General features: G+C 43.3%; 1 protein-coding gene across 3 annotated transcripts in view; it reads left to right on the top strand.

Moving 5' to 3' along the window:
• PKP4 (plakophilin 4) overlaps nucleotides 1-24,453 on the top strand; it is a 47,696-nt gene that overhangs the window by 15,772 nt on the left and 7,471 nt on the right. For 2 of the 3 annotated variants that reach the window (XM_014966545.1, XM_014966543.1), the window contains 12 exons: nucleotides 2,958-2,992; nucleotides 7,130-7,261; nucleotides 7,413-7,600; nucleotides 8,791-9,343; nucleotides 10,733-10,924; nucleotides 12,410-12,623; nucleotides 15,001-15,133; nucleotides 16,145-16,358; nucleotides 21,561-21,744; nucleotides 22,813-22,930; nucleotides 23,434-23,625; nucleotides 23,775-23,948. In XM_014966545.1, the coding sequence (XP_014822031.1) occupies nucleotides 7,445-7,600; nucleotides 8,791-9,343; nucleotides 10,733-10,924; nucleotides 12,410-12,623; nucleotides 15,001-15,133; nucleotides 16,145-16,358; nucleotides 21,561-21,744; nucleotides 22,813-22,930; nucleotides 23,434-23,625; nucleotides 23,775-23,948 (2,130 nt within the window). In that variant the 5' untranslated portion in view covers nucleotides 2,958-2,992; nucleotides 7,130-7,261; nucleotides 7,413-7,444. The remainder of the gene's footprint in view (nucleotides 1-2,957; nucleotides 2,993-7,129; nucleotides 7,262-7,412; nucleotides 7,601-8,790; nucleotides 9,344-10,732; nucleotides 10,925-12,409; nucleotides 12,624-15,000; nucleotides 15,134-16,144; nucleotides 16,359-21,560; nucleotides 21,745-22,812; nucleotides 22,931-23,433; nucleotides 23,626-23,774; nucleotides 23,949-24,453) is intronic. The other variant, XM_014966544.1, reaches the window with a different exon arrangement.

The raw sequence follows: 24,453 nt of genomic DNA, 5'->3' as shown, positions 1-24,453 counted from the left end.
CTGGCTGCCGGCGCTGGGGCATGGGGTTCAGCCTGGAATAGCCTCCTTCAGTGTGAGTGGCCACGTTTGGGTGCACTATTCCAGATACAGCTTTGGAAATTCCCCCCCGGGCGCTGGTGCCCGCTGTGCCTGTGGGAAAGGTCCAGCGAGCGGTGGGAGCGGTGGCTGTGGCTGTGCCATTTCGGGGGGGGGACACAAGGGGCTGCGGGCTTTGAGCAGTGCCTGGCAGGGCGGGCACGGGAGTTAGGCATGTTAGTGACATCAAGAAATAGCTATTAGGAAAGCCAAAGACTGAAAATTGCCTCATTTAGTTGAAATACTTGTGAAAGCTTCTGCTAACCTTTATCAACAAGAAAAGCAAAAATAGGGAATCTCATTATACTGATTTTGATGGTTGCCAGGTGCTCGTAACGAGTATTGCAAGTTTATGAAGTTTAATATATGCCATTTCGTTAGAAAAATCCCCCTCTTACCAAGGATTTACAGTTACATAAAGCTTTAAGTCTTCAGACTGCGTGTAATTGCAAACACGTTGTTAATAAAGGTATTTGAAACGGCAGGTAAAGGACACGTAGCAGAGCACCCTCAGCCCAGAGGGGCTCTCGGTGCTGCCTGGCAGCTCCGCCTGAGCCGCGGGCACCAGCCCCTGGGAATAAGCCCTTTCCTTCGGAACAGATGCATCCCGGTGCTGGGGGCTTAGCCAAGAGGAAACCAACACGCTAAAGAAATATGTGAGAAGTACATAAACTTTCAACAGAATTATATATTTAGCTTTTAACAGCTTTTCACTATTTTAGAAATATTTACTAAATATTACTTAATTTTTTTTCCACTGTTGCCTTTTTTTTGATGACAACAGCGGTACATTCAAGCAATTAAGATAGGCAATGGAAATCACTACTTTCCTCTCAAGCGGTTTAAATGTTTAAATCAGAAATACATTTCATCTCATGGAATACTTGCCAAGATAATAAGCTTAAACTCTTTCATGTCGTGTAATGCTTGCAGAAGTTGTATGTAGCACCAGGAATTTAAGTTAACTGTCCAGTCTAGAAACTGAAGATCATGGTTGTGTTTACATAATTTTTAAAAAATAGTGTATTGCTTAAGATATCTTAACAACAGTTAGAACTCTGCAATTTTCTTAAATGCCAGTATTGTTCCTTTAGCCCTGCTGTGCCCTGCAGAGGTGTGGGGTAGGAATGGTCTAGCTCCTGTGCCACCTCCGCTTAGTCGCTTCTGCAGAGGAAGCTGTGGCAGGTTGGGGACACCCTCTGTGACCTGGGCTGGGCAGTTCTGCCCAGTGACCACGTCCCCCAGACCTTCACTGCCTTGGGAATCCACCTGGACACTGTGTGTGAGAGCTGTGGCTCCGAGGATGGAGAATGGCACTAGCGATAGTACGGTTTGTCTCTGCGTGACTTCATACCAAACCTTTTCCATTTATCAGATTTATACTTTTTCCCCAGATTGGCAGCGAATTCAGTTTTGTGTCTAAGACATCAGCTTTGAACTAAAGCTGTAAAATGGCAAAGAGAGGTGTGAAATTAAGAAGGGGGAAAAAAACCCAAAATGAAACAAACCACCACCAAAAAAACCCCAACCCCAAAACAAACAAACGAAAAAACGCAGATACTTGGGAAATAGAAGTGAGAAAAGAGATGCAAAATGTCAAAAAACTCAAAGTAAATAGATTTATTTCAGCAGATTTTGTATGCATGCTCCATCTTCGGTTACCAAATATTTGTGTTACTGGCTAAAAAATTAGTGTTTCTGTGTACATATTTTGTATTCACTTAGTGTAGAGTTATGTTTTTCTTTCACTACTTCTTTGTGCTCTCGCGAAACAGATTGGGAAGGGAAAATTCTTTCCGTGTGCATGACCATATGTCTGATATTTTATCTGTGCTTTCCTGCCATGGCATTTAAGAATAGCTGCTATACTGTAATAATATTTATCTCTAACTTCTTTAATTGAAAAGTATATACATTATACCAAACTGTTCTGGAAGAAAAATACATTTTCTGCGTGTCTGCCCTACTAACCTCATTCTTTTCGAAGGATATTGGTGGGCTGATGTGAAGTATTTTTAGAGGTGCAGTGCGGCACACGTGGGCTCTCTCTGGGGGTATCACACGTGGGCTCTCTTTGGGTGTATCACACATGGGCTCTCTTTGGGTGTATCACACGTGGGCTCTCTCTAGGTGTATCACACGTGGGTGTTGGGAAGAGGCAGCGTCATCACCGTTAACGTCAGCGGCTTCTCTCTGGTAGCGCGGGGTTTCACCACACTGGTTGTGAAACGGGGGGATAGAACGGATTGGACTAACCTAGCAAAGCTGAAAGATTTGGTAACTTCAAAACATTTTGCCTGTAGGTTGACAAAATCAGATGATGAATTCAGTAGGTGGTAGGTGCTCGACCTCTGCCACCGTAATAAGGATCAAGTTATTTCCTTAACTGGTTTGATTGTTTGTGGAGTAGCTTTCCCCATACGCCCCATAGACAGAGCAGCCTCTGTGGCTCCTAAGTCCCTACAGGTGAAGGGATTCAGCTGGCCAGGGGGTGGGTGGGGGTACCTTTGGGGTTTGTGTACCCTTGGGTGTCAGAGCACAGGATCTCTGTGTGCCCAGCACTTGTTTCACAGCGAGTGCCCATCTGTGCTGGTGTGTGTGTCCTTACCCTGCCGTGGGACAGCCCCTACCTGTCCCTCTGTGGGACACTGCCGGGCACTACGGGACAGGGAATTCCCAGGATTAATGCAAAATTAAAATCAATAACCAACGGTTTAGTTGCCAGGTGTAAAGTGCTGCCAAGTGGTATTTGCACAGGCTATTGGAACTTTATCTACTGGGGGGTTGTGTACAATTTTGTATGCTTTGATTGAAAAAATAAACAATAAGTCCATAGCCAGCCATGAGGTTCTTTTTTATGATTTTTTTTTTTCTTTCTGCAGCTCTACTGAGAAGTCATTTCCGTGGAGATCATCAGGTATTATCTTCTACATGCACGTTTTGCTTTAAGCCCAACAAACTTTATTTTCTTGGCATCCATTGCTTTTTCATGTATCTTTTCTGAAGTATGACATGAACATCCTCTTTCTCAAACATGAAGAGACTTGTGTGTTCCTCTGTTACCATACAAGATTGTTTTTGCTTAGAGGTAGTTGCAGCTACTTTTCTTGCACCTTTTTGTGCCTTTGCATTTTTGTGTGAGACATGACTGTAACAAAAGTCTTGTGCATTGGGTCTCAAAAACACTCTACCTTGGCAGGTAAGGAGCATAGCAAATGTGGTATGTTTTAAGCTTGAAGACTGATTTTCTTTTTACAGATATTCTTACTACACTGAGAAAATCTCCAGTAAGCCAGGGTTTCTCTGAGAGTGCTTTTTCTGGGTTTGTATCTCAGGACAGCTTGAACTTTATTTCCAAAGCAAGAAACACTTGTCTTGTAGTCCTTCTCCATCCCCTCTTGAGCACCACAAACCGGGTCCTGCCTTCCTGCACACTGCTTTTTGTCCTGGGCTGTGCTTCTCTGACCCGCTCATCACAGAGAGCAAAACTGGTGCCATGTCATCAAAATGCCATTAGAATTTTAGGTAGCTCATTAAAAGTGTTATTAACCAAGTTCTGCATGGAGTTAATCTCCTGTCTTTATGGAAGGATGCACAGAGTGTAAGAGCTATCCAGTTTCTGCTCTACAAAGAATAGCACATCACAGTTATCTGCTTGTTCACTCAAGCGTATTTATAATTATGATTGATTGTGACTATTTTAGGTAAATAAGTCTCTCAAACTATCTACTTTCCCTTCCCCTTCCTGTTTTTTGTTTTATTTAGAGACTAAGCTCTTAAACTTGTGTATAATTGTGTTTCCATGGTTTCAGTTGCCATCAGGGTCTGGCCTCAGCTGAGGTGAGGCACACAGTACCTTTTTCCATTCTTTTAAATGTGACATTTTCAATGGCCAACTTGTCTTGGCACTTAAATTTTGCTAGTCACGGTCGTGCTTTTCAGGTATTCTTTTAGCAATGTTTTTAAAAAGAATTCAGATTTTATTTTGCAAGTAATTGAGAAATTAGTTTTACTCTTCTTTCAATGCAAAATTTACTTTTGTGGGTTTTTTTAAAACACATTATTTCCCCTGGTTCTATAATGTTCCAGTGAGAGTTCAGAACTGGTAAAGGTACCTTCTGACAGATCTCAGTCGATGTTTATCTCATCCAACTGCATTCCATTTCTTTTTCCTCCTCAGTTTTTCCTGTAGCTTATTCTTCGTCTGTTGCTTGTTTTTCTCCTGGACTTCCTATTAGTTCCTCTTTTCTTTTTTCCATCTCTCCAGCTCGTATTTTTATTTTATCCTTTCATTCTCTCCTGCCGTTTCTGTGTTTCTTTTCCTTAGAAATGCCCTGTGCACATCCCTAAGAAGTCACTTAACATATGGCAAAAAATCATATTTCTATTTAAATACTCTATGCATTAATAATACAAATCTATATGTATATGCCTCGCATCTCTATGTGTCTAAAGTAAGGCTTTTCTGGAATAACTACTCCTAAGTGAGCATCTTTGAAAAAAAAATATTTTTTGCTTAGAATTTTCTGATATACATTTCATTTAGCATTTACGTTTGTGTTGTGATTATAGCATGATTGTAGGTTTTACTCGCTCTTGAGCTTTATTGTAAAGTGTCACTGGTGATGCTTTACCAGCTGCCACCTGAAAAATACTGAAGTTAAAGATGAGTGAATACACTTCCTTAAATCACCTTTTTTTCTGACTGCAGGTAGTAGTTTATAACAAAAAACCTGAGCAGATGATGTGGTGTGACTGTAGCTGAAGTTGCCTTATGCATCAGTAGAATTATACAGAATTTTTAACAGTATAAACTAATGTTGTTTTGCAGATGCTCATAAATAGAATATTAGATCAGCAGCCATTTATAAAAAGACTATTATTTTATTCAGGGCATTCTGCTCATGATTTATAGGAGCAGAGAACGATAGAAAGACAACAATTCTCTTTATTGTGCATTCTTGCCTTTGTTGGAGAGCCCAGACAATCTGTGTTTTTTCTCCTTGGGGGGCAGTGAGAGAGGGCCCTGGGGCCGGGGCTCTGTCCTGGGGACAGCTGTCAGCGCCCCACAATTGGGCTTTATTCTACCCCTCTGCTCCTCCCAAAACTCATCATTTGTCGTCTGACATTGATTCAGTATCACGTAATATCAAGTAACTCAAATAACAGGGCCTCGTATCACTTCACAAGAAAGAGTGAAGATTAAAATATTGAGGTTGAATATAATTATAGAGTAATTTAAATGTTCCCATCCCCACAATTTTTTTATTCTAAAGAACATATAAAAACCCACTGCTGTCTGTTGTGATCTGTGATTGAGTTGGTGTAACAGGAGCTGGGAAAGCGAGTTATTTCGGTGTTGTTTTTCTGTATCACTCCTAAGGATAATGATGAGTAAGTTTATGGAAGTGTAATAACACTTCTTATTAAATTTGGTCGTAATACTCCTATTACAGTAAACTAAACAGTTTCAAATTTTACTAATAGTTTTGACCTAAGAATGTACTACTGATAAATAACTGTGCTGACTGCTTGTAATTTCTAAGATATCTTGAATTATTTTTTTTTTACTTTTTCTTTTTTTAACCTGGTATTTGAATAGTACTCTAGCATTCATCATAATAGCAATTAATGAGTAACATTTTTAGTGTGAGTGTTCCATTATGGCTACTTGTACAAGTAGTGAGACACCAGCATGTTGTGCACAGAGTGTTTCTTTACAGCCTGATGGGCACAGGTACTCAGGGGTTTTGGTTTCTCTTTTGAAGTTTACTGTAATAACAGCTGTTGTAAAGAATTTCCAATAGCTCATCTGTTTAGGGGGCGGTTTATTGGTTTGTGTTGATTTTATGGTTTGGGGTTTTTTTTTTCCATGAGCGCCACTAGATTTTATATCAGGGTCCTCTCCGTCAATTGGAGAGAGTTTTTGTTGGCCATTGCACAGAATTTGTATCAGCCCTTTTCTCTGTCTCTCTCCTAAGCAACTGGCATCAAATTTCTGCAAACTCCTAACAGTGCCGCCTTGTTCTGTGACATGCCCTTGTATTCATTTCCAGAGATCACTTAGCAGCTTCTCTCTCCCCAACTCCCACCTTCTGACGTGAAGCAGTTACAGGAGTTGTTACCAGACTGTTGCTCCTTGGCATGTTTCTCGTGGTTTCCACTCCAGGCTCATTCAAACGTTTCTTCAGCAAGAATTTACAGATCTGCTATTGCCTTTTAAAAGTAACCCTATGTTTCCTCCTGCACCCCTGGTGCCTGTTCTCCATCAATGCATAACGTGTCGGCAGTTGAATGCTTAATATTCCTGTCAAAATAGTTTTGGTTGTTTTTCTCGTTTTGTGTCCTCATCTTTGCCTTTTTTTTCCCAGACTGTGTTTAACTTCTCCCTTTTAGCATCATCCTACGTAGGAGAAAGTGAAGGAGGCATCACAACATGACCATGGTGATGTGTTGTGATGCCTCCTTCGCTTTCTCTTACGTAGCATGGTGCTATCCTGTGCTGTCTGTGAAGTTCAGCTAATATTCTTAGAACTGCAGTTAGCTCAAGAGCTGTTAAAAAAATAAACACTTGGATAGTAGTATATGAAGTAAAAAAATGTATAAAATTTGCAGTAAGTTCCATTGATGGTGCACAAACAGGGATGAAATTCTACTCAGCCTTTTACTGAGAAGCTCTTGAGATACCAGGAGCTGAAGACAGGTGGTTGCGACCCTCTGTGCACCATAAGACAGTTGCACTCTGCAAAGGAGACTCACTAGGGAATCAATTACATTCTTCATTAAAAGATGTTGGAATGTACATTTGAAGAATTGGAATTGTAGAATTACATCAAAACTACGGGAAACAAGATTCTCAGCCATTAGTATTAAACTTCTTTTCACCTGGTTTGGTAGATGATACCTGTCTACCGGTAGATGATACCTGTCTACCAGTAGACTCTCTTTATGCTGGAAGGAAGTTCTTTGTGTGTGTGAGAAAATGATTATTACTGAGTTTTCAGGAAACTTACGTATGAAACATTGAACTTATCTAACTAATTTATTCTTTCAGATCCTCCGAGCACCGGTGTAAGCAAAGCCCGAGCGTCAGAGACCGTTCACACCAATGCCTATGACATTAGGACAGAGCCAGAGCAGGGGAACCTCTACTCACCGGAACAGACGTCTCTCCATGAAAGTGAGGGTCTGTTGTGTGCATTTTAAATACTAGAATATATTTCTGCATTGACTGTATAAAATGCAATTACTAACGCAACAAATAACAAAGTTACATAATATTTTATTTTTGTGAAGTTTTCGGTGCTTTTATTCTTACGCTGGATTTGTATCTGCAGGGTCTGTAGGTAACTCCAGAAGTTCAACACAAATGAATTCTTATTCTGACAGCGGTTACCAGGAAGTAAGCAGTTTCCATAACAGCCAAAACTTGAGCAAATCAGAAAACAGACAGCATTCCCTTACTGGAACCACTAATAACCATTTGGTGAGAAGCTCACGAGCTGAAGGGCAGACATCAGTCCAGGTACGCTCGAAACAGCACGCTTTACCTCTGGCTGTACCACAGGCCTAAAAGACAGTAGTTGTGTAGCTGGACCTACCCTTGTATAGGCTGGAGTTAATGTTATTAAATCACGCTTTCCTTTAACACCTTCACCGGTTAAAAGGCAGAAATGGCCTGCAGCAGCCATTGGCTGAAATCAGCATGTGGGTGATGTGGTTCATTCAGTGCAGCTGGAATGAAGTGCAGTTCTGGGGGCTCCCGAGTGCAGAGTCTGCTGCTGAGGGCATATCAAGAAAGTGTCACTTGCTTTAGCACTCAGTTGTGATATTGGGGAAAACCTCCTCGAATTTAGCCTGTATGGAAGCGTAGTGCTTGAAGGAAGATGGTATTTGTGTTCCTGTACCTTCTACTCTTTCTGGTGCTTCTCCTCTCCTTTTTTCATTAATTGAATGATAGGAGGACAGTAATTAACAAAACTTTATTAGCTTATAGTAGAACTCTTTGCATTACTGTTCCTGAATTTGCAAGGTGGCAGAGTAGTGAGGAAAGAAAGCACAGGTGCATATTAACACAGAGACCCCAATAAGAATGAGGAATGGATGAATTTTTAATGTTAAATTGCCATTTTATATACATTAAGAAAGACTGGTTGCAAAAAGAGTTATTTTATAGGAAAACTTTAAGGAATTGCATTTAGGGTAAGAGCTACTGGAGAGGAGGAGGCTCCGGGGAGACCTAATAGCAGCCTTCCAGTACCTGAAGGGAGCCTACAGGAAGGCTGGGGAGAGCCTGTTTAGAAAGGCCTGCAGTGACAGGACGAGGACGAGGAGCAATGGTTTCAAGCTGGAGGGGAACAGATTTAGATTGGAGATGAGGAGAGGGTTCTTCACTGTGAGGGTGGTGGAGCACTGGAACAGGTTGCCCAGGGAGGTGGTTGAGGCCCCTTCCCTGGAGATATTCAAGGAGAGGCTCAATGAGGCCCTGGGCAACCTGGTCTAGTTGGGGGTGTCCCTGCTGACTGCGGGGAGGTTGGACTAGATGGCCTTTGGAGGTCCCTTCCGGCCTGGGCAATCCTATGATTCTATGATTCTATGATACTCTTCAGCTGCTTTATATATTGTTAAATTGTGTGCATTTCTTGTTGAATTCTTTGTCTTATGGGAGAAGAGTCCTAAGTGACAAAACTAATGGATGGTTTTGATTTTCAACAGCCTGTCGCTACCAATCGAGTCATGAGGCGCGTCAGCTCGGTCCCGTCCCGAGCACAGTCCCCCTCCTACGTGGTCAGCACAGGGGTTTCCCCCTCCCGGGGGTCTCTGCGGGCCTCCCTGGGCAGCGGGTACGGCTCTCCCCCGGTCTCCGAGCAGAGGCCCCTTCCTTCTCACGCCTACTCCTCCACCACGCTGCCGGCCCAGCGGGCAGCCTCCCCGTTCTCTGCCCAGCGACCTGCCTCCCCCACGGCCCTGCGGCGCGTGGGCTCCGGTGCCTCCCGGCAGACGGCAAACCCCGGCGGCGGCGGCGCTCCCCAGTACCAGGCCTCGGTCAGGGTGGGCTCCCCTCTGGCCCTCACCGACGTACAGACCAGGGTGGCTTCTCCCTCCCAAACGCAGCTGGGATCCTCTTCCCCCAAGCATTCCGGCATGACGGCGGTTCCCCAGCACTTGGGAACAACGCTGCAAAGGACGATTCACGACATGGAGCAGTACGGGCAGCAGTACGACATCTATGAGAGAATGGTGCCTCCACGGCCAGATAGCCTTACAGGTTAGTAACAAGGTAAAGACACAGCTTGAAACTTGGTACAAACCTACAGCTGTAGAAAACCCGTGATGCCGTAGTCATTTTAGGGATGAAACGTCGTAGCACTGGGTGGATGTATGAATTCAGTTGTAAATACTGGTGTCTAACACCGTGTGTCAATCGTACTGTAAGTTCACAGTCAATACTGTCTTTCTCTTTAATTAATAGATTGCTCACCATGCATTAAATTTAATTGTATGTTTTAAGTAGCTAAGTGAAATTCTGAGTCTTCCAAACAGAGGCATTTCAGCATTTTCAAAGATAAAGTACATTTAAGTGTATGTGTAGGTTACACACAAAGCAAAAAATACTGGCCCAGAACTAGTTTTAGGTCTAGTTCTTTCTTAAAATATGTAACTTAAAATATGTAACCAATATGTACTACTGAATTTCAGTCTTTTTTTTTCCCTAAACTTGCTACGCTATCTCAGTGTACTTCAGCTTAAATGTAGGGTACCCCTTGTAATAATATCTTAAAATAAAGCCCTAAAAGGTAGAGGAAAGGGACCTGGGGGTGTTGGTCGACAGCTGGCTGAACAGTGTGCCCGGGTGGCCCAGAAGGCAGCAGCATCCGGGCCTGTATCAGGAACAGAGTGGCAGGTGCTTAAAAGCCGGGCAGACGTGGTGCTGAGGGACATGGGTCAGTGGTGGTTTGGGCAGTGCTGGGTTGATCATCTGAAAGGTCCCTTCCAACCATAACAATTATGTGATTCTGTTATTCTAAATGAGACAGAGATAAAATAAAAGGAACTCGAGAGGGACAGCTGAAAGGCAAGGTGAAAAAAGAGATTCTTAAGCTTCAGCATAGCAATATATATATAAATATATATATGTACGTGCACACACCATGGGCTATTTAAACCTTTATATAGCCTTTTCTCCACATCCTTAAATCTCTGCTGCCACTACCAGGAAGACCTTTGCTCTCACTGCTACCTACTGTTCCATTTTCAAGATGCTGAGCCCACTTTAGGCTGTGCCCTATTTCACAACTGGCTTTTTGTCGGGTTCCCAACTTCCCTTGTCGTTGCCATGGCTGTGACCTGCACACGCTGACTTAGCTTTTACTCTCGCTGCTTTAGACTTTCAACTATAAGTGCTACCAAAAAATTCAAGTTGGAAAACTTGAAGTTGTCGGTTTATGGACAAAACTTTTCACCCAAGAAATGCTGTTTTGTCAATGAATCTTTCAGTGTGGATCATTTAATAATGGAAAGAAGTTTAATGACTAAATCTTCATAACTGTAGATATAACTAACGCCTTTTCTGGGTTTAAAGAGGAAAGATTCAAGCATGACAGCTTTATTTTAACTGCTGTGGGCTGTGAGCATATTTCCCCCTTCCTGGTTTCAGGCCTGAGGAGTTCCTACGCCAGCCAGCACAGTCAGCTGGGGCAAGACCTGCGCTCAGCCGTGTCTCCAGACCTGCACATCACCCCCATCTACGAGGGCAGAACGTACTACAGCCCCATCTACCGCAGCCCCAACCACGGCACCATTGAGCTGCACCAGGGCTCCCAGTCGGCGCTGTACCGAACCGGGTCCGGTGGGTGAAGGGCTCCCAAACCCCCTGCCTGTCCCAGTCGCGCTCCGGTGACTTCCTGCAGCTTTGCTGGATCCTGGGGCAGAGAGCAGAACATACGTGAGAGATGTAGTGCCAGCTGGAAAGGAAAACTAGAGGTTATAAATTAATGGAGGTAGAAATTAGATTTGAAGGACTTAGAATAACCGTCAGGAATTAAAAAGCTCTTGCGATGTTTGCCAGAAGTGCTGGGGGCTGTGTGTCAGTGTCAGCTGAGGTCAGAACGTTTGGTGTTTGATGTCACACACTCAGGTACAGCCAAGCAAAAAGGAGTTCATGACACACAAAATTTATTGCTTCCTCTTCCATTCTCTGTGCATCATCCTCTGACGAATTGAGTTTGTTCATATTTTTTTATTCATCAATGCAGTAAAATGGTAAACTGCACACGTAAATTACCCACCGCATCTTTCACAGGAAAAATACCCATTTTACCCAACTTCTCAGCAAAGGATAATGTTAAAATACTGTATCTGAGGATCGTATATAGAAATTGAAATGTTTTTGTAGTATTTCATAGAATTGCTACTCGTATATTATGAAGGGCATAGGCATTAGATTAGTGTTAGAACTGATTTTCTGTAAAGAGAAATCATTTTTATAGTGGAGTGATTTCCAAAAACTCTCATAATATTAGAGTGATTTAACTAAGTAATTCTCTAGAAATATTTATGGAGAAGTGTCTGATTCATGTGTCATGTTTTCACACATTTGAAAATTGCTTTTAATGCTTTTTAATGTAACTGAAATACTAAGAGTATGGAATGTTGAAGGAGGCGACAGTTTTTGCAGTTCTCCTACAACCTGGAGTAAACAGAATGTGTCCATGAGGAAATATAACTAGAAATTGGGATTCTCTGTTTACTTGTCTACCTAATATCACTTCCCCTGGAAGAACAGAAGCTACCTCAACAGCTCTGTTAATGCAGAACGATACATGTTCCTGATTTTGAAATGGTCAGCTTAACCTTTGAAATCACCCTAGTTTTTTATCAGGGGAAGTGTACTTGTACTGGGGAAAAGGAAAATATCTAAACTACTCATCTAAGTTTTTGCTTATTTATCTTTCCTTTTTCTTTTAAGTGCAATTGGGAAATTGATGTTACTCTTCATAATTGTATTTTATTATACATTTTAAAAACATATTGCATCCTGACTTCTGCCTAATGGCACAAGGTGCAGTTCTTACTGTGAGCACTTTTTGAGGTACGCTGAGGCATAGGTCCCTGCAGAGCTGAGTTCTGTAGCTGAACTCTGTCTTCCCTGGGACACGAGTAACTGCTCCCTTCAATCTGGCGGCAGCTTTCAGCACCGAGTGCGGTACATGTCCCTAAGACCGGTTTTTAGTTTTTATTTTTGTTTTGCTTACACTAATACATAACTACCTATTGCCTGCCCTCTTCACTAGACACTTGTTACCCAGTTTGTTCTAACGCTGATTTTGTCCAGGAGTGGGAAACCTGCAGAGATCGTCCAGCCAGCGCAGCACCCTCACGTACCAAAGAAACAGCTACGGGCTGAGCACGGCCGCGGCCTACGCCGAGCCCTACCGGCCCCTGCCCTTCCGCCTGCCCGAGCCCGGATACCGCCTCCAGCACCCGCCGCCCCCCGAGGAGGGCACCACGCGCTCCCCCTCCATCGACAGCATCCAGAAGGACCCCAGGCAAGTCCTCTGCTCCACCTGTGATTCTTAGAATCATAGAATTGCCCAGGCCGGAAGGGACCTCCAAAGGTCATCTAGTCCGACCCCCCCACAGTCAGCAGGGACACCCCCAACTAGACCAGGTTGCCCAGGGCCTCGTCGAGCCTCTCCTTGAATATCTCCAGGGAAGGGGCCTCAACCACCTCCCTGGGCAACCTGTTCCAGTGCTCCACCACCCTCACAGTGAAGAACCCTCTCCTCATCTCCAGTCTAAATCTGTTCCCCTCCAGCTTGAAGCCATTGCCCCTCGTCCTGTCACTGCAGGCCTTTCTAAACAGGCTCTCCCCAGCCTTCCTGTAGGCTCCCTTCAGGTACTGGAAGGCTGCTATTAGGTCTCCCCGGAGCCTCCTCTTCTCCAGGCTGAACAACCCCAGCTCCCTCAGCCTGTCCTCGTAGCAGAGGTGCTCCATCCCCCTGATCATCCTCGTGGCCCTCCTCTGGACCCTCTCCATCAGGTCCATGTCCTTCTTATATTGAGGGCTCCAGACCTGCACACAATACTCCAGGTGAGGTCTCACCAGAGCAGAGTAAAGTTAATTACTTAATACGTTCCTGGAATAGATACGGCACTTGGTGCTGCAGATTCCAGATCTATGTTGTTTAAACATCGTGACTAAGGTAGGTGTTAAGATCTATACCCTTATAGCCAAAGCAGGAAATGCAGTCTACTCGTTACAGCAAGAAAGAGCAGCTTTTATGCATTTAGTTACTATTGCATTTTTCTTCCATGTTTGTTTTCATGTAGAAGTTATTACAGGAAATTCTTACAAGTTTAATGAGAATTGGCTGGGTAATTCCAAATATTTGTGAGTAACTCTACGGAGCAGCCTGTAATATTGTAGTAAGTTTTCTCTTTACAGGAATGAGGATCAGTTTTGAACATTAGAACATATATACCTAATTTATTTGAATGCATTTTTTGTGAGCAGCCTGCTCAAGTTTCAGAACAACCTAAGTTTAAAGATGACCTATAAGTGTCCTATTTTGAAAGCAAATTCATATTTTTAAAATAGTCACTAGTTTGATGTTTTAAATGTATGTGCCCAGGGTGGGCATGTGACAAGTGTGCAATTCCGTAGAGACACTATTAGTTAAAACCTTGTGTTTTAAAATGGGAATATCAAAACCCAGTCCAGGCAAAGCTCGGAGGGAATTATGGTGCTGCTGCTCTGCATTGTGGTATGTGGTTGCTGGAAGTTGCAGTGCCAGTCCTTCGGGGCAGCTCCGTGTCCTGGGGGAGTGACCCCCAGGAGCACCTCGCACTGGGAGCATTCAGAAAGCTGCTGGTTTTATTAGAAAGACAGTTTTCCCTACGTTCTTCCTATCACCAGTGTGGAGAAATAAACCTGTGGGTTGTGGAGCCGTTGGATGCAGACACATAACTGTACTGTCATTGTCGGTGACTGCAGGAATCCTGGGGACCCGACTGGCCAGGCCAGCACCAGTCTGTGACTAGCTCCCCCAATACTGGCTTTGGAACATCTCCTTTTTTTTTTTTTTTTTTATTTATTTTGGTTTTTTGAGGACTCAGCCTAAGCAACTGTTTTTGTGGCATATTTTCTATATTCTCCACAAAAAAAAAATTGAACATCTCCTTTTTTTTTTTTTTTTTTAATTTACTTGGTTTTTTGAGCATGGAAAACCTTAGATACTGCTTGTGTTGGGTTTTTTCCCCCCCACCTCAATCTTCCTTTACAGAAGGGAAATAACGCAGCAAATATCAATGGGTATGTTTCTAAACCTGTGAATTGGGCATAGGTATTTATAATGAGTTTTCCAGGATTTGTCTGCAGAAAATCATTTTAATGAAGGAGATTTGATTTTAATGGTTTTAAGCTTACAATCCCTGAATAACTCAAGTTATGCAAACTTCCTACATCTGATCACGATGATGAAATTTCAGGCTGTGCAGCTTTTGTTGAAGTATAATTGACTTCAGAGTAGGAAGAACTTTGCTGAGAAAACTCGTTGTGTGGAGAGGATGGCCCTGAGCAGCATTGTTAAGTGGGTATCTGTTGTGTTATAGATGTAAGTTTTGGGAGATTTATGTAGGTTTCAGTGTTTGGGTTGGTATAATTTTAGTGTATATATATTTGTGTGACCAACAACCAAGCCATCTGGAGAACAGGGGATATAAAGCATCCTTTTCCAATTGGAAGACTAAAAGGTGACGGGACTCGTAGTTATTCCAATGTACCCGGTTTTGCCCCTAGCCCTGGTATTCCAGAACAAAACCAGAATTGTTGAAAAGCTCTTAAGACGCTGTAGTAGTTCTACTCAGTAAATAAACACCCGTTTGTAACTCATGCCTTCTCCTGGACGTGTTCACCTCCTGCAGGGAGTTTGCCTGGCGGGATCCGGAGCTGCCCGAGGTCATCCACATGCTGCAGCACCAGTTCCCCTCGGTGCAGGCCAACGCTGCTGCCTACCTCCAGCACCTCTGCTTCGGGGACAACAAGGTCAAAAACGAGGTACCAGCTCAGCGCCTTCCTCTGCCGGGGAAACCTGAAACTAAACTAGACCTCTGGCCTCTTCTGGGTTGTGTCATCACAACACTGTATTTTGGACCCTTTTGGGTTGATGTTTGTACCGAACGTACGATAATAGTGAAGTACCTAGGTGTGTGTGATTGCACTCACACAGATTTTCTGTCATAAGAGGCTGCATGGAAATCATATGAAAATATTTTGCATTCGATTTAATTGAATTAATTTGACATTCAAGTTGTGTTCCAGTAGTCTTTTGGTGTGATTTTTAGTTTAAAATTAATGTTGATCTTACAAGTTATACTACTTAGTTATCTCTTTTGAATCTTTTTAATTTAGTAAATATTACAAAATTCTAAAATGCTTGAATCTTTTATCGTTTCTCTAAGTTATTTTGAACAAAGAAAGGTACTACATGGAAATGAGATCTCAAAACACAGTGTTAAATTTTTTTAAAAATCTGTAACAAGAAGAAATGCAACTAAGCTGCTTAAAGCAGACAACATAAACATTTCTTTTTGTTTTATGAAATTTCTGCAGAGTAGTCCTTCCTTTTAAGAAGAACACCCTTCAGATATGCCCATAGGTCTGGATATAAGCTAATCTGAACTAATTTGTGTGTGTGTATGTAGCTACGTGCAACAGCTTGCATTTAAATCTTTGTAACTTTTTAATTCTAATGTTCTCTACAAAGATATTCTGAGGTGTAGCAAATTACTTTAAAAACTGCATTCCTGGGAAACAAAACTTTAGCTGTAACAGTTCTTCTCTGAATGCAACAAATGACTGAACGTCCAACAGCCTTTGCAACAAGGATAGGAGAGGTTCACAGCAATTTTCAGTACAGGGAAAAAAATCAAGTTAAGATTTACCAAAAGTATTTTTTGATGAAGCAGAACGGAATGTACTGTTTTTATAAAAGTAAAGCCTTTTAGCTCTTGGAGTGAAGTGGGTGGGATCGCTGGGTGCTGATGCTCCCGACATTCCGTGCTCTAGGTGTGCAGGCTGGGGGGAATCAAGCACCTGGTGGATCTCCTGGATCACAGAGTCCTGGAAGTTCAGAAGAACGCCTGCGGCGCCCTCAGAAACCTTGTTTACGGCAAGTCTACCGACGAAAACAAAATAGCAATGAAGAACGTTGGTGGGATACCTGCCCTGCTACGATTGTTGAGAAAGTCTGTTGATGCTGAAATCAAAGAGCTTGTCACAGGTGAGGTGAGAATAGAAACAGGCAGAGAACTGTAGTACAGATTGTTTTGCTGAAGTGGACAAGGGTGGAGTAACAGGTAAGTGCCTGGAACTGATTTGTATCAACTGGATTTGTATTTCTGCACTGGTATTTTTTGTGAACACAAAATCACTTACTTTGATTACTGACAGTTAAAGTATGAGCATAGAAGTGTAGATTCACTGGGAGAAGTGAATCTTGAGGCAGTTGCACTGAAGGTGAATTTTCCCCTGGTGTGATTCTCCTACATACACTGCCAGGTCTCGGGCAGGTATTTCTTTATTGTCTGCTAACATTTGTTTTATTCCAGGCTTTTTTTTATCATCTGCTGACAACAGTTTTAAGTAAGATCTTGCAGAATTTACAAGATGGACCCAGAGTATGTAAACGTCTGTTGAAGTACAGACAAACAATTGCAAGTATGCAAATTACAGGAGCATCTCAGTGCCCAGACTGTCAGGAAAGTGATGGCAATGGCAGGCAGCTGTGTGAGCTCCCAGCCTCTCGAGCAGGCAGCAGCTTCAGCTTGTTGTAACCCATGAACCTGCTTGAAACTGCAGAAATAATAAATGATTTGCGCTTCTGACACACAAAGGGACTTCATTTCCATCAACACGAGGTGGAATTGTTGGGCACTCTGTACATCTGCTATCTCCTTTTCTTAATATAGGGGTGATTTGTCTATGATGGTTTTAGGGGATTGAAAAATAGGAGAGGATAGGAAAAAAAAAAAAAGCAGAGTTTTCACTTTCTTTAAAGAGTTCCTCTTTCAAGTTGTAGTAGCTCCCTCGTTTGATTTTGTGAAGCTGTGAAGCTTAGCTCCCTCCCTGCCAAGGAAAGCTGCCCAAAGGGCTGGTGTCGAGGGAGCGAGGCGCCGCGCCGGGAGCCTTTCCCACTTACTGCCCCTTTGGAAAAGCTGTGAAGTGGAGAGAGGACTCTGTACAGAAGGTGTCCAAAGCCTTTGGGTTCACACACAGGCTGTTTTACTTAAGTATTTTCCACATAAGCAAGCATTAAGATAACCTGCAGCTTTCATGTTCTCTCTGGAAACATGCAATTTTTCCCTAAGACATTATGTAAATGGAATACTTACAACTGGAATTGCACATTAGCTGCCATGTCTGCTCTACAGAATTCATGTTTTATATATCTAAATTACTGGTGCTTTTAAGATGTTAGGGATGGTTCCACAGAAAAAGCCAAAGTCAAATTCTTAATTATAGAAAGTATTTAGTAGCTATTAAAAAAAAAAGAAAAAAAACTTACTTTGTAAAACTTGTATCTTGTAAAAAAGATATAGCACATCATCTGTAAGTAAAAAGATTTTTCAAATAAATATGGTCTTTAATTTGAATTCTAATTAGATTACTACTACTTCAGAAAAAGTGACACTTACTTTTTAACACACGTATTTTTAATATTGTTTTTTAACCAGCTACAACAAAATGGCAAGTTTTGGCCTAACTGTCTTCTGGTTAAGTCGGTGGCATTGAGCTCTGCTGGAGTTAGACCAGTGCTGAATGCTTGAGAAGAATCCACTGCAGACTTTGGGAGCTTAGGGATTTTTAAATGCTTTCTATAAATAGCAATATAAAGAAAAGAGGTGGAAAAGATCCAATGATTATTTGTTTAATAATTAAAGAGCTCCACCTGTGTCAGAACTAAAACTAGCAAACCACACCCAGGTTACTTTGTGTTCCCAGATTAAAATAATGTAAATACAGAGAAATTAGTATCAATCTACACTAGTAAAAACACTGAATGTCTGATATCTAGTTTAAAATTAGCACTATTCATTACTGCTGTAGTTTATTCATAATTTTGCATATAAAATTGATTTCCCAGTGTAACATTCCTTGATGAAGTACAGTGCTTCTCTCTTTCCTGAGGATGGTCTTTCCTCCTCACTAGATGGATCCGACTTCCCTCGTTAGCAGGATCCATCGCCTTTGAGCGAACACAGGAACATCTGGTGTCGTTGCAAGTGAAATTCATCCAGGTCACTTTAATGTGCAGCTAGATAGATGAAAACTTTATTATACCAGATAAGTGAAATTAGAATAACAAACTCCTTGCAATCTGGATAGATATTTTCCACATGAGAAATTATTGAGTCAAAAGCAATCTTTTAACCTCAGAAATTATTTGGGAACGTGCCCTAAAGATTAACTCTGGTGAGTTTGAAAAGCTGGCATATTGGGGGAGGATTTAATGGCACAAACATGTTTTAGGGGAGTTAGGAAGCAGTAAGAATGCTGGGGTCTATATTTAATTAACAGTAACTGAAAGGACAAGATGGAAATGCAGAGAGATAAAGAAGTGGAAACTGAATTCTATAAAAAATATAGGAAGCATAATTGCAAAACACCAAGGACGTTTTAAGAGGGAAGTCATGTTTTTAATGTCTGTAGATTATTCAGAAAGTAAAATGTGCTAAGTCACTTCTCATAATCATTATATGAAAATGAAGTAATACTTTTCTTTTTTAAGTTTTTAATAAGAAGTGTTTGGAATGCATGGGAAGAGGGTCGCTCTTCCCCGAGCTCACCCAGCAGTTTGTGTTGCCCCTGGGACAGGGCACCCTTGGAGGGGATCCCTCTCTCTCTGCTCACCATCTCCTTAGATTCCAGCCCTCCCTGGGGGCACTGGTTCTCACACCAGCACCGCTGCTGTTTCCACAGCTTCACCGTGCTCCCCCTCGGCGCTGGGCAGCAGAAACCCCGCCGAGGGTGCCCGGGAGCTGCAGGGTGGGCCCGGGTCCATGGCTCTGCTCCGCGGCCAGCACACCCAGGATCAGCCAGGGGATTTTGGGATCCCATCTCTTGGAAGGCTCACACAGCACATAATCTTCTGTGAGGTAGAAATCAGAGTGTGGAGTGTGCACGTTCCTGAACCCAGGCACAGTTTCTCCCCATCGAGTCTATTTCAGGAGACCCTCAGAAAGAGCCCCTGAGTGCTGCAAAGCAGGAGCCATCGGTGTGCTCCACCACTGCAGTGTCCAGAGAGAGCGGGTTGGATGCCTACCTTAATGGAGAACATTTCTCCATTTTCATCAGATCTTCAGCCACAGGGATGAGCCACAGGCCATGCCCTCCCACGGAAAGGCCAGGGCTGGGTTTCTGTCAGGATTCCTCCAGCAGGGTCAGGGAGGACAGTGTGGAGCCTGGGGGAGCAGCACCGTTTCACAGCTGGAAGGGAGGAAGGAAGCACAAATCCAGGCACCAGTTCAGCTGTGTGGTAAAGCTCTGTCCTTAATGGGCAAAGAGGTGCTGGTTAATGATCCTGGCAATTCTTCATAGTTCATTTCTTCAGATCAGTGCCACCCCCTCCAGCTCAGCTGAGAAGTGCTGTTCTCCATCCAGCAGCACCATCCTGGGTATGCACAGCCTCGGCTTCCTCAGCCACTGCCTCCTGCAGCGCTAACGCTGGGCATTGCAGCTCCTGTGGTTTTGGAGGAGGCACCTCGGGTTCTGCAGTTCCAGGCAGCTGAGGAGGCCTTTGAGATGGTGCAGAAATAGCTGCAAGTCCCACAGCAGTTTGCAAACTGAGCACTCTGTGATGGGTATTGTTTCTTTTCATAATTTTATTTTTACTATAATATTAGCCTAAATTCTCCTCTGCACGCAATCCCAAGTACTCGTGAGCAGTGTGTAGAACCTGCAGAGGCAGCGGATGGTCTCCCACAGCCTGCAGGCAGTCCCTGAGCAAAAAAAGGAAACAAAAAAGACCTGCTTTTCATTAGAACTGTAGAAGCTTTCTCTTAACGGCATTTTAAACTCTCCTGCAAAGCTCACTGAATTATTTTTTTTTATTTTTTTTCTCCTGGCGCTGTTATTGCTGATTTCCTTCCTCCATTGCGAATTATCCATGCCTGGTAATGCTGATACAATGCTGACATCTTTCCAACTTCAGCCTTCTCTCCTGGGGTGTTCCTCACCTCGGCGATGCCGGGCACTGACGGTGGTGTGTGACGTTCCTGCTGTACTTTGTAGTACATGCACAGACCCGGCCAGGTCCACGAGGCCGGCTGAAGCCATCGGTTGGGTTATACACAAACTGAAGCATAACGAGCGGGGGGAGCAGAAGTTCCTCTCCTTCAAACCCTGTCGTGCTGGGGATGGGAGGGATCCTGCTTCCCTCTCGGCGGGGGGGAACTAATGGCCATCCAAATAGAACTTTTCTCTTGCATAAGTTGCTCTAACAGCAAACACTGGGAGGCGGGGAGGAGGTTTAGGTGAGATCTCATTTCTGGTTTGTACCACAAAAGGCATGAAATAAGGTTTCAAAAACTGAAAGCTTTAGGCCAGTGAAGCGTTAGATCTCTCCCTGTTAGTTACCCATGAAGTACTTTTCTGTGACTCTAAGCCCTCGCTATAGAGACTTATGGCATGAAATTGGATATGGATTGGAAATAGCTTGCTTTACGTAATCAAACTGTTAAACCTGAGGAATAAGTAAACTTCAGCTTATTTTGGGTGTGTAAATGTAATACCACACCAAGTTTGGTGAAGCCATAAACAGTTTTTGAGAATCACTCAGAACTTGTATGAAAAACCCTAGACAACAACTTTAAAGAGTACTTTTTTAGAGTTAATTTTTGATTGCACAGTTTGTAGCCAGTTCTCTTTTGTTACTGGAAGTCTCACTAAACAGGAGCTGGAGTTAAAAAGTCATAAATAATACTTTTACCGTGGCTCTCGAATGGGCGTGTGATGGCATTATCAATAATCTCTGAATGCTTTGACACCTGGAGAAGGTGCCGTTGGCGTGTGCTGCTGCTGAGGAGCTGTCCTGGAGAAGTGAAGAGTGTTTGCTCACGGATGTGCCTGTTCTCCTTCTCAGCACTGAGGGAGACCCGGCTGCTGCTCCCTTGGGGTTATTCCGGTTGCCATTCCCACTCTTCCATGGGAGCCATGGCTGTGGAACACCTTACATCTAGAGTTTAGAAACATTTATTTCAGTCTGTAAAGTGAATCTTTTCATGGCAGTTTTGCTGAGCGCTTATCAGGCAATAATGCTGGAAAAATATTACAGTTACACTGCAGAATATTTCTATTTCTTTTGGTTTTGCATAGGTAAATTATCTCTCTCCCATTTAAAGTGCTGTCTCATGTTGGTACTGTTGCTTTACACTTGTTTGCCAAGACTTTTCTGCCTTCACTGCAATGGAAATCTTGTCTTAAGGGGTCCTCTGGAACTTGTCTTCGTGCGACGCGGTGAAGATGACAATCATTAGAGACGCTCTGTCGACACTAACGAACACTGTGATAGTGCCACATTCCGGATGGAACAGTTCTTCCTTTGATGATGATCATAAAATTAAATTTCAGACCTCTCTGGTTCTGCGCAATACCACAGGATGCCTCAGGTGATTTGCTGTTCCGGAAGATTCCCTTTTACACAGTAATCGTGTTATCCAACAGGTCCTTTTTATACTGTATTTTTAAGCAAAAGGCTTGTTGCATTCTATGAATTGCATATATACATTATACATACATACATACATACATACAAAGGCAGCTTTTGCATTTGGGTTCTTTTTTTTCCGTATTAGAAAAGTATGAAAAGTACAAAGTTGGTCACTAAGATGCTGCTATCCATAAAGGCTAGTGGTTAAATTTTGGGTGGTTTCTTTATAAATTACTATTATTGCACTATTACACCTATTAATTACTGTAACTTTTGTTATAGTAATAACATAACATACAGTAATAACATATGTTCATAACAGGGCTTATGAATGTTACTTAGGGGGAAAAATGTGCATTTGGTGGTTCTTTATTGTTGTATACATTTAATTATGTTTGTATGTGCATATAGATCAGCAAAGAAGTGTTTGACTAGTCCCTTTGTGGATTTCTCAAACAGTAGTAAGAAGAGAAAAATGTATTCAGAATAGTAAAAGGCAAAGCTAAAATATCTGGGAAGAGAATTCAGGGCCCAGGGGTAGTGTATGAGCTATTGCTGTTCATCTGTGGGCTTGTTTATAATTTCAATTTGTTAGATTTCTAATTGTGTTCCATTAAAGAGCAGAGTAAGGCGGCCGTGTCTGCACAGAGCTGGAGCTGCTGCTGAGCTGCTGGAACCCCTTCTAAACCTGGGGACGTTCCCTTAAACCGCCTCTCTGCTGTTGGCCATGGGTTGTGTTTGAGACGGGGAGGTTTTGGGTGCCTGGGAGGGGGGGTTGTGCCAGCAGGGCCAGGGCAGCCTGGTGCCCGAGGAGAAGCAGGTCCGTGGGGTGGTGGCTCCGTGCTGGGTGGGTGCCCGGCCACAGCGTCCCCGGCTCTGCAGCCTGGTGGCCTCGGAGGAGGACACTTGTCTGTATCTGCATCCTTCACCGCTGGATCCGAAGCACCGTGCAGCCTTCTGCAGAGTGTGTAGCAGAGCAGTTGTGTGTCTGTCTGTGAACACTGTTCCTTTACCCTTCCCCTGGCAGGAACCTGAGCTCCGCAGGGGAAGAAGCTCGGAAGCAGATGAGATCCTGCGATGGGCTGGTGGATTCCCTGCTCTACGTGATCCACACCTGCGTCAACACCTCCGATTATGACAGCAAGGTGTGTGCACCTTTCTCCTTGGGGATTTTTAGTGCCAAACTCGGGGCCTGGTAGGATCTTTTGGGGTTAGTTATGGTGTAATTTAGCACTGTGATGTGCTTAGCTCGACTGGTCTTCTCTCCCAGCCCCAGTTTGCTGACGTGCAGTCAAATTCTGCCCCATAACACAGCGTAAGGTGTTCTGTGCTTTTCATTTCCATCAGTGTTGAAGTGTTCGTTCTTTAATAAAATAATAATAAGCTCTTGTGGTTTTCATTTTCAGAATACTAAAAAATAAGCCACTATAGTAGAGATTACTGTTATAAACAATTTCATGTCTGAGGGTATCGGGAGGGAGGTTGCTGTTCTCCCAGAAAAGCAGACAAAGCAGCACCCAAGGCCCAGAATTAGGATTTAGTGCTGGTGCTCCAAGTGCCTTTTCGCCTCTACCTCGTTTGCTTGGTTTGCTTTATCACCATGTAAGAAAGTAACCAGTTACATGACGTTTTTCTGGTTTGCCTTCAGACAGTGGAAAACTGTGTGTGCACCTTGAGGAACCTTTCTTACCGCTTGGAACTGGAGGTCCCTCAGGCACGTCTGCTGGGCATCAACGAGCTGGATGACTTGCTGGGGAAAGAGTCGCCCAGCAAAGATTCGGAGCCAAGTTGCTGGGGGAAAAAAAAGAAGAAGAAAAAAAAAACTTCACAGGAGGATCAGGTTTGCCGTTTTCCTTGTATGACAAACACATCAGCTGCAGTTTAGCTGTTGGTGGGGGCAGTACGTAGCTTGAGGGAAAACTATCATGTCTTGGTCTTGAGTGAAAATGCAGAGTTTCATGTGGTTGCCAATCTGTGTTTGCTCCCCAGTGGGACGGAGTTGGCCCTATCCCTGGATTTTCCAAGTCCCCAAAAGGGGTGGAGATGCTGTGGCACCCCTCAGTTGTGAAGCCCTACCTAACGCTCCTGGCGGAAAGCTCCAACCCAGCCACCCTGGAGGGCTCCGCCGGGTCGCTCCAGAACCTCTCGGCCGGCAACTGGAAGGTGCGTCAGCTCCTACTCGCCCTCCTACCCCTGTATTTTAGCTGGGTTGTTCATAAGGTTTGGCAGGAGCAGGTAGTTTCCAGTGTGCATCTGAGCGTTCCTCTCTAGTGTGCATCACTCGTGCCGACGTGCTGCAGTAGCAGGATTTCCACTGTGCAGTGACACAGATGGTAGACAGGAAGAGCAATATGGAAATTGGCCTTGAAATTGGTACCATTTACTTTAAATAAACAGAAAAGGCTTTCTTCCAGTGCATATCAGGTCAAAATAATCTTCCATCATCTTCTACGTGACTTCTGGTGGGAAGGTACTGTCAGAATAAGAGCAGCATAAATAAATTATTTGTATTTGCTTTATTATTTATATTATTTATTTCCATACATTCTTGCCTGTGGCCCTTGTATGCAATGTGTTAAAAAGCACCAGATGAGAACACTTTATTAATGTTATGTATTTGTCATGGAGAGATCAAAAAAGAAAAGTTAATTGCTTCCTTGGCTTGCAG

This window comes from Calidris pugnax, unplaced genomic scaffold (genome assembly GCF_001431845.1).
Source record: "Calidris pugnax isolate Ruff unplaced genomic scaffold, ASM143184v1 scaffold48, whole genome shotgun sequence".
NCBI lineage: Eukaryota > Metazoa > Chordata > Aves > Charadriiformes > Scolopacidae > Calidris > Calidris pugnax.
Note: the sequence above shows the minus strand (reverse complement) of the source record. Positions and strands in the feature narration are given on the sequence as shown.